This window comes from Lissotriton helveticus, chromosome 1_1, assembly GCF_964261635.1.
Source record: "Lissotriton helveticus chromosome 1_1, aLisHel1.1, whole genome shotgun sequence".
NCBI classification, from domain to species: Eukaryota; Metazoa; Chordata; class Amphibia; order Caudata; family Salamandridae; genus Lissotriton; species Lissotriton helveticus.
This window is the reverse complement of record NC_136057.1, coordinates 2,060,427,500-2,060,442,508: the sequence shown is the minus strand read 5'-3', so window position 1 is coordinate 2,060,442,508 and position 15,009 is coordinate 2,060,427,500. Positions and strand designations below refer to the sequence as shown.

The window sequence follows — 15,009 nt, the reverse complement described above, 5'->3', positions numbered from 1 at the left end:
AGGTGAAGAGATCGCCAACTAAATAATCTTCTGGAGCACTGTTCAGAATTGAGACCACCACACTTAGAAACCTGTTTAAGTTTCCAAAGTCTATGAAGAGAGGTCAAATATTCACCAAATAACTTTGATTAATGTTTGCAATACGCAGGCAATGCGGCTATTGTCTTGGATGTATTTAGATAGCTTTACACTGCTACTAGTATGCGAACGTGACCGTGCAAAACACCCAACATACACGAACAGCAAAATGAAAGAATACACGATAAGCCACTTAACAATTTGGGTCAGTTTTCATAGGTAATGATTCGCCCCAGAGATAACATGTAACACTTTAGGCCAGCTTTTTAGAGAATGCATGACTCCACAGTGCTAGTACATGGCTGAGATTTCGGCACACAAAACATGCAGACCTTCTCTGAACCAAAAAATATCAATTCCGCACTTTACCCTTACCTCCTTCACAAACAAGACAATAAGGGGCTTGGCCCCACGCAAAGCATATCAAATGTACTTTCATCACGGAGCCAGACCAAAAGTAGTGTTTGCTAGTAGACTGAAAGGTGATGGCCAGAATTTCACAACCTTTGGTGAGCGATACTAGAATAGACCATTTAGGTGCATGGTCTTCGAATACAGCACAAGAATGATAAAAACTAGCGTCCAAATGAGCTCTTGAATGTTAAACAGCACATCCAGCGATGCATTATCAAACCCATCCAATTTAACACGTTGATATCGATATGATCCTATAGAAGCGTATTAAAATATATACATGTGCAAGGAAACAATACATGCACATCAAGCAAATCCGGTTTTCTATTGAGCAATGTAACACTGATCTCAACTGGGATGTTGATCCACGGACCGTTTCTCTTGGAACTATGACAAGTCTGCTCCATCAGCCACATAGAATAAACTAGATTTGTAATTCGTTGGCAGAACTGAAAAAGTCGACTTCAATCTGACCGTGAACCATGACAGCGATGGAAGATGTAGCAGTGATCAATGACTCGTGAGCCATGACAACTGTACTAGTCTACAGGCTTACAATAGGTATGCCAGTATTCCAGCCTTACCATCCAATTAGTCTGCTTCAGGTTATAAATCCTTCCGTATGTTCCCTTTTCTCAATCCCCTCAACACCGGTCTTTTGAAACTATATTTGCCTTTGTTAGTCCCTGTAAAATCTGCATACTAATCTGCTAAAAAGGTATGACCTTGCACTCATTAACGTTTTTATCTACTATAGCAGGAGGTCCTTTAAACAGTTGCCAGCTCTTGGTCATGGAGACTAGCGAACTATTCAGATCTAGCCTGGCTACCTTCTGCATTGTGAAAGTGGTAGTACTGCTAAATTGTCTATCCTAGACGTGGCAGTCAGCCTAATCAATTCCATAGTCTCATGTGCAACCACGTGATTGATAGCATGAAGTCTGCAACACAACCATCACCATGCAGCAAAGGCGCTTAATATTGCCCATAAGGAGTAGTTTCTGTCCTGTAACTCCAGTTCTGTAGTAGGGGTATCTCTGTTATAGTCATAATCTAGTGACTAGTCCCGCCCATGTGCGTGGACCCCGGAGCAATCAAAAATAATCTCTTAAAGTGTCGAAAAATACAGACCTGCACAGACACTTGAGAGAATTAAAGACAGATAATGCAGCCTATAACACAGGCTACACTGTCCAGTACTTCAACTAGAAATTCCACCAAAAAAATCCACAAAACAGCAAAGCCTGTACAGATTTCCCTTGCTTCAGCAGCAAAAAACCCTCTGGAATGATAGGAGGATCTGGACAGACAAGCCCCATAGGCTGCCATTATGTGGCTCAGAACAGGATACTGTGCCTTTAAGAGAACTTTCCAGAAATTCACAGTACCCCAGAATGCACAGCAGATCCCTCTTACTTTCAGTTCTTTTTGAAGGCGTAACACGCCAGACCTGTAGCATTCCTTACATGAATATCTCTTTCCACCGGGGAGGAGGGCGGGCGCTTATGACTATAACAGAGATACCCCTACTACAGAACTGGAGTTACAGGACAGAAACTACTCCTTCTGTAGTAGGGGATCTCTGTGTATAGTCATAATCTAGTGAATAGAATGGCAAGCCCATCCCCACACCAAAGCGGCGGTGGAGAAACGAGAATCAACACCACTATTTTGCGAACAGATTTCGCAGTGAAGCCTGTCCAACCTGAGCATCTGCCCTAGCATCAGTGTCCAGGCAGTAATGCTTAGCAAAGGTATGAACCGACTTCCAAGTGGCCGCCTTGCAGATTTCTGCAATCGGAACATTACGAAGCAATGCTTTCGTGGCAGCCTTGCCCCTGGTGGAATGAGCCTTAGGCTTACCTCCTACGGTCTTATTAGCTTTTTGGTAACACAATTGTATGCAGGACACAATCCACCGCGAGATGGACTGTTTAGAGATAGCAAGACCCGTCCTGACTGATCCATAATTGATGAACAATTGGTCTGACCTACGAATATCCCTGGTTTTATCCAGATAAAATTTCAGCACCCTCCTAACATCCAGGGAATGCAAAGACCTTTCTGCTGGAGATGAAGGATTCTGAAAGAACGTAGGCAAAGATATAGTCTGGTTGATATGAAAATCAGAAACAAAATTGGGAAGAAACTTAGGGTGAGTACGCATAACAACCTTAGCAGCATGAAATACAGTATAAGGTTCTTGGCAACACAACGCCTGAATTTCACTCACCCTGCGGGCCGATGTAATGGCCACGAGGAACGCCGCCTTCAAGGACAATTGCTGCAACGAAGCCTTATGAATAGGTTCAAAAGGCTCCTTCATCAATCTGGACAGCACCACATTCAGTTCCCATGAAGGCGAAGGAAGCCTGACAGGAGGAAACTTTCTTCAAGCCTTCCAAAAAGTCTTTGATCACAGGGATCTGGAAGAAGGAAGTCTGAAAGGGCATTTCCTGTAGGCAGTCAATGCAGCCAGATGGACCTTAATGGAATGGACATTAAGGCCAGACTGCGCCAGATGTAGAAGATATGGAAGAATGACATCTTCCTTACATGTCGTCGGGTCATAGTCCTTGGACTTGCACCAGATGCAAAACCTCTTCCACTTGTAAGCATAAGAAGTCCTAGTGGAAGGTCGCTTAGCCTCCTTCAATATGTCCATGCAATATTCTGGGAGATTAAGAGGACCATATTGCACTCTCAGGAGCCATGCCGCCAAACTCAAAGACGAGAGGTTGGGGTGCAACATCTGCCCCCCGAACTTCGTGAGAAGGTCCAGCCTGCACAGCAACTTCATGTGAGGAAGGAGAGACCGGTGAAGCAGGTCCGTGAACCACCACTGCCTGGGCCATTCCCGGGCAATCCGTATCATCCGCGCCCTGGACTGGGACAGCTTGATGAGAACCGTCGGAATCAGGGGAATGGGTGGAAAAGTGTACAGAAAGCTGTTCGACCAGTTGATCCATAACGCATTCCCCAGTGTCCCCGGCTGGTAGTACCTGGAGGCGAAGTCTCGGCATTTGCTGTTTTCTGCGGTGGCGAACAGATCTACGTCTGGAGTTCCCCACTTTGCGAAGACTTCTCCCAGTACTTTGTCGTTTATGACCCATTCGTGGTTTTCCTGAATCAGTCTGCTCAGTGCGTCTGCCTGAACATTCTGCACACCTGGCAGATGGGTGGCCGTTATCGACAGTCCTCGGGCCAGAAGCCAGATCGCCTGCGCTTTCTGCGACAGTGCGTGACCTCGAGCCCCCCTGCTTGTTGAGGTAATACATCGTGGTCGTATTGTCTGTCTGCACATGCAGAGAGTTGGTCTGGAAGGACGGGAGAAAGGCTTTCAGAGCCAAGTGAACAGCTCTGAGTTCCTGGGCTTCATCCTGGACCCCTCCCTCTCGATGACCAGACAAGTCAACACCGTCTCCTCATCGTGCTTCATCACCCTGCGTATGCTTCGCAAGATCTTCCGCTGGATCCCGACCGAGACCAGGAAGACTGTCACCCAGGCACTCGTCACCAGCCGACTGGACTACGGAAACGCCCTCTACGCCGGAACCACAGCCAAGCTACAGAAAAGACTCCAGCGCATCCAGAACGCCTACGCCCGACTCATCCTGGATGTCGCCCGACGCAGCCACATCTCCAGCCACCTGAGGAACCTGCACTGGCTCCCCGTCGACAAGAGGATCACGTTCCGGCTCCTCACCCACACAAGTCTCTCCACGACCTGGGCCCCAAGTACCTCAACAACCGCCTGACCTTCTACACGCCCACCCGCCAGCTACGGTCCACCAGCCTCGCCCTCGCAGCCGTTCCACGCATCCGAAGAGCCACCGCCGGAGGAAGATCCTTCTCTTACCTGGCTGCCAAGACTTGGAACTCCCTCCCCATCCACCTTCGGCTGACTCAGGACCATCTCGCCTTCAGGAAACAACTCAAGACCTGGCTGTTCGAGCAGTAGCATACCCCTCCCCCCAAAGCGCCTTGAGACCCTCCCGGGTGAGTAGTGCGCTATACAAATGGCATGATTGATTGATTGATGTGGTACGTGGACTCCGTCGGGGACCACGTCCCTTGAATCTGTAAATCTCCGGAGTGCGCTCCCCAGCCCTGGAGAGAAGCATCCGTCACGATAGTCTGAGTGGGAATGTCCTTGCAGAAGGGAACTCCGCTGAGGAGATTTTCCGCTGAACACCACCACTTCAGAGACTGAAGAGCATGCCGAGACAGTCGTACCCTGTCGTCCCAAGATACTCTCCTCTGGTCCCACTGATCCTCCAAGCACTCCTGCAGCGGTCTCATGTGCAGCCGCGCGTATGGCGTCAGGAAGATACAAGAGGCCATCGATCCCAGTAGAGAAGACACCTTCCTCACTGTTGTAGATGGAGTGGTCATAAGAGCCTGAGCCTTCCGAAGGAGAGATAATCGTCGCTCCTCCAAAGGAGACACGCTTGCTGACATCGTATCGATGGTGGCCCCAAGTACTGAATGCACTGGACCGGAGTCGGGACAGACTTGGACATGTTGATGTGCAACCCCAGCTTTTTCAATAGAACGCACGTCTTCTGGAAGTGCGCTTGAGCTTCCGAGAAGGAGGCCTTGATCAACCAATCGTCCAGGTACAGGTAGACAAACACCTTGTTCTTCCTCAGGTGTGTCGCTACCACTGCCATGCACTTCGAGAAAGTTCTGGGCGCAGACTTCAGCCCGAATGGCAGTACTGTGTACTGATAATGATTGGCGCCGACTTGGAATCGCAGGAACTTCCTGTGTTTGTGTGCAATGGGCACATGGAAGTACGCATCCTGTAGGTCTATAGCACAAAGCCAGTCTCCCTGTTGCAACGGAGGATAAATCTGATGCAACGACAGCATGCGAAACTTTTCTCTGCGAATCCACTTGTTTGCCTGTCGCAAGTCCAGAATGGGCCTGAACTCGTTCTTGTCCCTCTTGCGGACCAGAAAGAACCGGGAGTACAGACCTCTTCCTCTTTGAGACAGAGGTACATCTTCTATCGCCCTTTTCCTTAACAGGATATCGGCCTTCGCCAGGAGCTCGCGCAGTTGGCACTGCGAGCTGACCGGAGGAATCGATGGAGGAGGGCTGGTGAACCAAAGACTATCCATTGCAAACAATATTCAGCACCCACTTGTCCACTTCGCCAGAAAAAATTGAACGCTCCCCCCCCCACCGGAGCGGGTAACGGATGAAGGGAAGTAACTGCTCAGGGTCGAGACCCGGCCGGGCCTTTGTTAGCTGTAGAGGACTGCTGTCCACCTCTACGCTTCTGGAAAGGTCTCCAGAACTGTTGCTGTCCCAAGACTGTCCTCGCCCTCTGCCCTGTGCACCAAACCGTCTCTGGAACGGACGGTAGGACTTCTTTTCCTTGGGCTTCTCCAAGCCCACCACCGTCAGGGTCTCTGCCTCCGCCTTCATGCGGGCCATCTCATCATCGGCATGTTTTTCGAACAGTGTTTCTCCTGAAAACGGCAGATTGGCCACCCGCTGCTGGGCCTCCGGCTTGAGTGACGTGAGCCTGAGCCAAGCATGACGGCGCTGGTTGATCCCATGACAGTAACCATGGGCTCTCAAAAGAGATAATCGCAGCCGCGCTGATGACCTGGTTCGAAACCAGCATCCCTTCCTTAAGGATCTCTAGGAAGTCCTCCCTCTTGTCTCGTGGTAGAAGTTCCGTGAACTGTTGCAGGGAATCCCACAGGGCACGGTCGTACCGACCCAGGAAAGCCGAATCGCTGGAGGCTTTCATGGTAGTGGAAGCAGTCCCACAAGCCTTCCTCCCAGCAGAGTCGATCCATCGGCTTTCCTTATCAGGCGGCACGGTGGAGGACGGGGAGGTAGAGTTTAACTTCCTGGCCGCCGTCAATATAACGGATTCGGGAACTGGATCCATCCGCAGGAAAGCCGGGTCCGAATCCGGGGCCCTGTACTTCTTCAGAAGTCGGGAGGGAGCGGCCTTCACCACCGCTGGCGTAAGGAACAGCTCCTACGCAGGTTCTACCAAACCTGGCACTAACGGCAGCAGGGGGCGAGAAATGCTTCTTGTGAAGGGTCTCAAATATCACGGACGTCGTAGGTGCCGTCACCGTGATGCCTAACCTTGTCGCCCCCCTCAGGAGAACCTCCTGGAACATGCTGTCGTCCACCGGAGACACCCTTGTCCCTGGGGAATCCGACGAAGTCGGCGAATAGGATCGTGTCCTGGAGGAGTCCGTGCAGGACCTGGATCCTCGCCTCCTATGGCGGCGTCTAGATCTAGTGGAGGATCTGCGCCGACTCATAGATCTCCCTCTCCGTCCGGAGCGTGATCTTGACTTCCTAGGCCTCGGGCGATCCGCCGGTTCCACCGGAGCGGGTGTCTTAGGTTTGGCCGGGGCTTGCGGCTTAGGAGTCCCCTTGGGAGGGGTCGGAAACCTGGGTAATGAAAACGACTTCGGAGGAACCGGAGGCGGCTTCAGTGGCACCTGAGGTTGAGGTACGGGTTGCGGAAGCGGAGGCAAAGGAGGAGGGGTAGGAGCCCTCGGAGGGGGACCCCTCGGCAACGGCGGCGAAGGCGTAACTTGCGACGGCGTATACACCTCGGAATACACCGAGCCCGGTGATCCACCAGCCTGGGACGTTCACGAGCCTCCCATGGGAAGAGGGAAGGCAGAGGATACACACCTCATGGGGATCTGATTGGTGTCCGGGCGTTTGTCAAATAATGCAGGCATATTTGACATCAAAAAGGAGCAAAAGCCAAGAAGAACAGCACTAAAGTACTTTAGAAGCACTCAAAATGAAGTGAAAAATCACCAATAAACCCTTGAAAAGGGAGAGCTCAATGCTCCAGGGTCCTGCTTGCAGGAGCCGGAAAAAAGAACTGAAAGTAAAAAAGGGACCTGCAGTGCATTCTGGGATACTGTGAAGTTCTTGAAAGTTCTTAAAGGCACAGTATCCTGTTTTGAGCCACATAATGGCAGCCTATGGGGCTTGTCTGTCCAGATCCTCCTCTCTATCATTCCAGAGGGTTTTTTGCTGCTGAAGCAAGGGAAATCTGTACAGGCTTTGCTGTTTTGTGGATTTTGTTGGTGGAATTTCTAGTTGAAGTACTGGACAGTGTAGCCTGTGTTATAGGCTGCATTATCTGTCTTTAATTCTCTCAAGTGTCTGTGCAGGTCTGCATTTTGACACTTTAAGAGATTTTTGATTGCTCCGGGGTCCACGCACATGAGCAGGACTATTCACTAGATTAGGACTATACACAGAGATCCCCTACTACAGAACTCACTAATCTACTTGCTCTCATGTATACTCAAGTTAAACCAATGAATAAGATTAGTCGAGATCTGCTATATAACAGTTCATTCTTGCACTACTGTGTCAAGGGAACGGCTTAAGCAATAAAGTACCACCTACTTTACATGAAACCAGCAATATAGATCTTTAAAGTCAAATCGTCTAACCAAACAACTGTTCATAAAACAGCCATTTGGACGGAAAGAAAACAATGAATAGGAATCTCTGCCCGCCCAACACATCATTCTATAGGTACCCACCTTCAACGTGGAGTTTGCTGAGCACTTCATTGCTTGGACTACTGCACAGTATCCTAACCCTCCAGATTATGGACACTTACAATACATCTTGACAAGTTGGTCTTGTTAAATTGTTTAAGCCTACTCTCCGATCTAAAAAAAATTAAGATTTTGCAAAGGACAACTGGGCTCACTGATACCAATGTGCATACAAAATTTGCCAACGCATCATCAGCAAGACACCTAGTCAAGGGTAGTAAGCGCTTTATAAATTCAATTGCAATTTTGTTAAATTCAGCTGGTCAATCCCATAGCACCTAACATTGGCGACCAACTAACCACCAAAATCATGTCAGATCGTGCATGGAAACTGGCCCTATCAGTTTGCAATCTACTATTCACCTCCTCAAACATTTGTCTGACTAACAGTTCTTTCATAGGCCTCATTCCACTTCTAATCAAGCGATCCCTAGAGGAAATCAGGATGGCTGATGCACGGAGAGCAGCGGACCCTCAATGGTTGCCTTTTTTCCAAAAGAATGGAGTATAAAACACAAAAGCACGTAGCCTTTGGGAACGGTTAAAACCAAATCAGCTGGGATGACTCAGTACCACCACTTGTTCAACGCTTACCTCAGTCCCATACACCCTCGTTTTAGCTCCAATCTAGCCTCAAGTTCTAGGACATCCCACCTTCCCACTAAGCTGAGAAAGAATGAGCGAGTAGTGAACATGGGAGTTTTTACATACTGTAAGACAAAGTATTCAAGTTAATCTACATGATCGGATGCCTTCACAAGATTCTCATACCACAGCTGAAGCTTTCATCTCCTTAGTATTCCCTCATCTTGAAAGAGCAAAATGACTTACTTTATACGTGACTGCTTCACTACATGGAATTCCGAATTAGGCATGGGTACATTTAATTACGCTATCAAGATTCTAATAAATGAAATGTTATTCCATTTTTGCCTGTGGGAGATTGGCTTTTGCAGGAAGTCTTCAGACCTATTGATTCAAGCCAGCAGTCTGAAACACCACATACTCCGAAAACTTAAACTGTGCAATTCCACACATTTTTCACTGAACACACCCTGACTCCTGGTGGGAAGACAAACAACTTTTCTAGGTTAGATCCTTGAATCCATGTTATCAGGAGGCATGTTAGGTGTAGGCCTTCGACTTCACATAACCTCTCCATAAAGGAGAATCTACATCAAATCTCCCTCCAACTATACCTTGAAACTGCGTGTAGTAAACTAATCTGAAGCACTTTCCGTCAGGGTTATAATGCTCTACTAGGATCATAAAGACTGCCAAAAGGTGCAACTCAGATGGACGAAGTGACAATTTCATGGCTTGTTATACGGTATCACTACCATGTACGACTCACCTCCCTACACGTTTGGCAAGGTATACTTTTACAAAGCAAATGAAACTAGCATAGGCCGCAAAATATTTAAACATATGTATACACATTGGTCCACATGCTAGGTATACACATTGGTCCACATGCTAGTCAAATTAGTGCATTTATTTACAACAGCACAATGTTGTGCCGCCCGTTCCCTCAAGAGAAGCAGATACTTGATGGATTACAAGCCGAATTTCGCAAATAAGCGATTATGCTTTCAGCTTAATAAATTTGGAGAATGCAGCCACATAGGGATTTAGTGAAGAATCAGAAAATAATGGTGCAGCGCCGATGAAAACAAGCTCATTGCAAGACCCAAATAGAAGGGATAGGCAAACAGAAGTGCTGAAAAGAATTTCATTAAAAAAAAATGCGAAATTGTTTAACATACCCATTTTTTTGTAGTATTCTTCCCACGCTTTTGTGTAATCAACCGGACCAGGTTGGTGCATATTTTGTTGATCTCCTGAACAAAGAAATGCATCAGATGAGGAAAGGAATAATTTTTTCATGAATTAGGTAAGCACCACCCACATGTGATTATACTTCTTACTAGATTTTCACATTACATCACGACAAACATGCAAACCCAATTTAACTTCTCTACAAGACCATGTTTCTGGTTAAGGCGTTTCCCCCATCTGTTGGAATCACCCACCAACGGAAAAGCAAGCCTCTTTCTAGAGTCAATGGAACCTTTAGTCTGAAGCAATGTTCACTTTACGTTAAAACTATTAACAGTTTGGCGCCATAAATGGAAGTGTGTCCATATTAAATGGTAAAAGTATCAACACACCGAAATGTTCTGCACACATGGCATCAAAGGGTTAAAGGTATGACATAGCCCACTACTCTCAGCCAGTGAAGGGAACGAGGCTTTCCTTTTAATAAAAGGATTTTGCTACCTTGTCCATTAGTTTGGGCTGTACTTGGTCCACCAGATGAAGCTGCAGGTGGCTGCTGCGCTTGCTGCTGATAATACTGAGCATAATAAGCTGCCCATGCTGCCGAATTAGGGTCTGTTGCTGGTTTACCTAAGAAATTAAACATCACACTCTTATAGTGTAAGGTATTGTTCAGAACATTTTCCTAAAAAGCAAAATTCTGTACATGTGTCTATAAACACTGACAATATGTTTAGTGATAGTTTATAACATTAAACAAAGTAATGCTAACAATGGCAAATGTATCCACCTAAGATGAAAGGAGGGGGGAAACAAATCCAACAACCCACTCCCCCCTCATCACAATACTTCTCCAACCCCATCAAGCTATTGACTACAGTACATTTATGAATCCAAATAAAGCATTAGAAAATGCTCCTCTTGCTTGGTTGACGTGGCACTTCACAGAAAAGGTTACTGTTGTAAACTATTTGCATTGTATAACTATGACCTTTTCTACTCTATGCCCTTTACACCCATTCCAGAATACTGATGCTCCGACTACTTGGAATTCTATGAGTCAGTTAGAGCTTGGCCAGCAGGTGTTTGGGTTGTCTGTCATTACTCTCCAGAATAAATCACCTTTATAAAGAAAGCGTCTGCAGTTACTTACAACAGTTACCCAATTCTAAAGACGACAATAAGATTCAGTTGGAGTACTACTTCCCACGCACACCTTTTAACAAGGATGCGTTAGAGAACACGACTTCGCTCTTAAAATCGTACCCCTTCTGCTGCCCTGACAAGTTTTGATTATAACACTACATACCACATTTTTTAAAAATAAGTTTAATTCTTGAGCTAAGAGCATAGACTGCCCATGGTTTACATACCCGTATGACAGGTTAATCCTACATACGACACAAACTTGATCCAAGTACATATTTTTAGTCACATTATTCCGCCCTGTAGCTGCTCCAAAGAAATTGGGGCATGGGTATTGAAAGAAAAAAACCTCAGAGCATAACCACTTTCGAACGTAGTTTCGATTCCCACCATTTAAGATGTTTGTAAGGAATGCATTTATATATTTTTATCGCATTATGCAGTCACATTCCACCCCTCAAATAGGCATAATTGTTCCACTTTTAAATTGCTGTTAATTTACAACCGGATCTGAATCAGGACTTTATTCCGATTACCTGCTTTTTAAAAAAGTCGGTTTCGTTCTATAAAGAACTAGGTGGCATAAAAACTGACCCACAGACTAGGTATAAATTCCCTACAGTAGAATAGGCCTGCTGTAAGACTGCAAGCTTGCAAAGCGTTAAGGGTAAAATCCCTTTGCTTATTTGTATTGTTATCTTATTACCCACTTGATTGGCATTGTAGCCACCTACTTATACCGTTTGATCTATTGATATATCTATCTGACTATGCTCCCTCATGTACCCCTCTTTGTAAAGCGCTCTGATATCTGCAAAGATCTTGTCCGCGCTATATAAAATTCAAATAAATAAATAAGGGGAAACACAAATGGAAAGGCTTTACGTGCCGAAATAGGCCAGTCCCATCTATGAACTGAAACATGGTACCCACATTTGACCGACAGGAGCAAATATCTCTTCCACAAAGAGCATGGTAACTGAAGCAACTGTTGGGAAACCCATCGAAGTCAGATGTGCATTTACCACAAATATGCACTCCGAGAACGGTGAAGTGACTTAACACGTTTGTCAGTAGATCTGGTGGCTGCCTTTTTATGGAACCGACGTAATATGGCCAAGATTATAAGAGCTGAATATTGACCCTTTGTGGATTAAACAACTTCTATGGCCTCAGAACAGTGACAGTTTAGTGCTCTAGCTCCAGCAGCCAACCCTTCCCCTCCTGACTCCACTAGATTCCGCTGAGCAGTATATTTCTCCACAAGGTCACGAAATCTAGATTGGAAAAATTAAGAGTAGGTACTCTCGGTTTAATACCAGAATATATTCGTTAGAGAATGTACCTTGAATGAGTGAAACAATCACATCGAATGGCCAAGTTTAAGGGCAGGAACAACACAAGCTAGTTTAAAACGGTATCAAGAACTGTCGTTAGGAGAAAGGCAATAATCACAGAAGTATGGACCTTAACAGGACAACTCAAATGTACCCTAAAATGTGAGGCTGCAAAGAGGCTTGAATAGTTTGCCATTAATATGGTCGAGTGCCCACTGTTTTAGAATAAAAAATGTATTATAAAATAACCAGTTGTGTTGTCACAATATCTGCAGACAAGCAAATAGCCAAATTTGACAAACAAGTGAATCACCCATAGGTTGCTCGGCAGGTTCTTGGGAATTTTCTTTTCCCCACTATTGTCTTCTTGGACTCCTTACAGATGACTTGAAATGACATCGTGCAGCAGCACTGAGACTTCGCAAGTTTTCATCAAGGGAGTTTGGGGACATCAAAGAGGTCTTCACATTTATTCCAACAACGAAAAAGATAGTAATTTTCTCCAACAGATGGGGGAAGCCTTTTTAAAAAAAATGTACACGCTTTATTGTATAGACATTTGGGGAGGATACACGAGTCTACCAGCCACTTGAAGGAAAACAATGGCAAAATGAAGCATCTTCATAATGACATCGAGTAGTTATACAACACATGGTTGAGCATTTCTTAATACCTCTACAGAGTACCTAAAGCAGCCACAGTCAGCTTAATTTGGTGTTACCAAGTTATAAACCTTGGAATACATGTTTCGTACATGCTGATGACAGTAACTAGATGCAATATGTACACAACTCCTTCCTCAATGGCAGATGTGCTACAAGTTTAGGAATCTTAAATATTTGAAGCGTTTGTTTGCCTGCTTGGCATATCACTTTAAATTTCAGTTTATTATTAAACTTATTTGTATGAATTTAATAATCCAGTGACCGCACATCACCCGTCATATCCCTTGCGATTAACTGAAATACACATTTCTATCCTCCGGCTAAGTAGATATTTCCACTTTGTTACTTCTCTAGGCTTACGCAGCATTTAGATGACTGACTTATTTTAGCCCTAAATCAAGAACATGATAATCTCAGATTTTAAAGTAGTGCCACATGATCATTGGGTTTATGGACGGTTCGCTCAATGAGCCCAATGACGTAAGATTTAAACACTGCATAATGGGACTGAGGAGTTTGAGCATTCATTCCACAGGCACATTTTAAAAGACTGCAAATAAAAAACCATCTAGTTTCATCACCATTGTAATAGATACCACTGGTGGTTACGGTTACTTAAACGAGCTTAAGGCAGTACCTGGATCCGGGTGATTCTGGGGTTGCCATTGTGGGTACGCATTTCCCCAGCCCTGGGGCGCATATGGGGCCGGAGGACCGCTGAAAAATATAGTTGAGATAAGTGAATTTAATAAGTTTGTTAAGTCAAAGCACAAGAGCACAACACCAAAGTTAAGAAGTACTTACTGTGGGGAAGGGCCAGGAGGACCAGGATTGTAAGGAGATTGGTTGTAGGGTCCCATTGGGTTGCCAGGGGGTCCAGGAGGTCCATGTGGGCCCGGAACACCATGGGGGCCATGTGGGACAGGCGGACCTAAAGGATTTACTGGACCCTAAGAGGAGAGAGAGGGGGGGGTGGAAGGAAGGAGGCAAACCATATAAGGTAATGAGAAAATCTAAAAACATTTAAGTTCAACTTGTTTTTGATATCAGTGCATAACGTTACAAAGCTGTATCTCACATTAGTAGTAATATACCCAGCAAGGCAATTACAATACATGAAGTCTAAATACATCAACAGAACAATTGCTAACCTTCTGAAGACACCCCAAAATGATAGAAAACTAACACTATCTATGATTAATCTATCAGATTAGTCTGTTATGCTAAAGCTTACCGTACTGACTCCAATCTTCTCCTCGATCATCTGTCTGGCATAGTCTATCTGCTGTGGAGACCCTCGAATTGTAAACAGCTTCATGTTGGGATCTGCATTCGGTGGTGGATTTCTTTGCAATTCAATTCTGGCACCAGATTGCTGACTAATGCTTTTTATCGTTTCACCACCTAAAATATTAAACACCTTGAAATAAATTTCCTTTGCTAACTACATTTCCAACATAAAATTCTCAGGTTCAAGGACCCTTAAGAGTAGTTTGGAAATAATTCTGCACATCACATTTTGCACCCCAAATGAACTAGTTTTCACCCCCTGGTCTTTCCTTTCTGCGATTCCTTCAGGCCAGGAAGTAACAGGCACAGCAGTGTCTGGGCTTTGGTCATCTCAGCAGCACATACCTGCACTGGCAGGCCCCCCATCCTCCCACCACGCTCCTCAAATATCCACTCAAAAGAGCATGGTTGGGTGGTGGCTACTGAGTAAGACGCTGCTCTGCCTATTTAATGCAGTAGTGGCTGTTATGCTCAGATCTGAAGGCACACAAGTGGGTAACATCTCTCTAGGCACCCCTGCTTCCAGAAGCAAAAAGAGCAACTGAATTACTTGTTAGACACAAGGTTATTATGCAAAAATAAGAATGGCGGGAGGATGGGAGAGGGTCATAGTTGTGTTAGGGTGCCTGCCCAAAATCGGTTAAAACTGATTTACAAAGGCATTAGACGCTGAAGTACCAAGCCCAATTCAGAAAGCACAGAGTACAGCATGAAGACTAAAAAACA

General features: G+C 45.6%; 1 protein-coding gene across 8 annotated transcripts in view; it reads right to left on the bottom strand.

Moving 5' to 3' along the window:
* Nucleotides 1-15,009, bottom strand: part of FUBP1 (far upstream element binding protein 1) — a 44,082-nt gene that overhangs the window by 19,493 nt on the left and 9,580 nt on the right. For 4 of the 8 annotated variants that reach the window (XM_078645028.1, XM_078645020.1, XM_078645046.1 and 1 more), the window contains exons 14-18: nt 14,228-14,397; nt 13,798-13,943; nt 13,631-13,710; nt 10,347-10,475; nt 9,833-9,907 (exon numbers count right to left, since the gene is read on the bottom strand). In XM_078645028.1, the coding sequence (XP_078501154.1) occupies nt 9,833-9,907; nt 10,347-10,475; nt 13,631-13,710; nt 13,798-13,943; nt 14,228-14,397 (600 nt within the window). The remainder of the gene's footprint in view (nt 1-9,832; nt 9,908-10,346; nt 10,476-13,630; nt 13,711-13,797; nt 13,944-14,227; nt 14,398-15,009) is intronic. The other 4 variants (XM_078645081.1, XM_078645064.1, XM_078645056.1 and 1 more) reach the window with 1 other exon arrangement.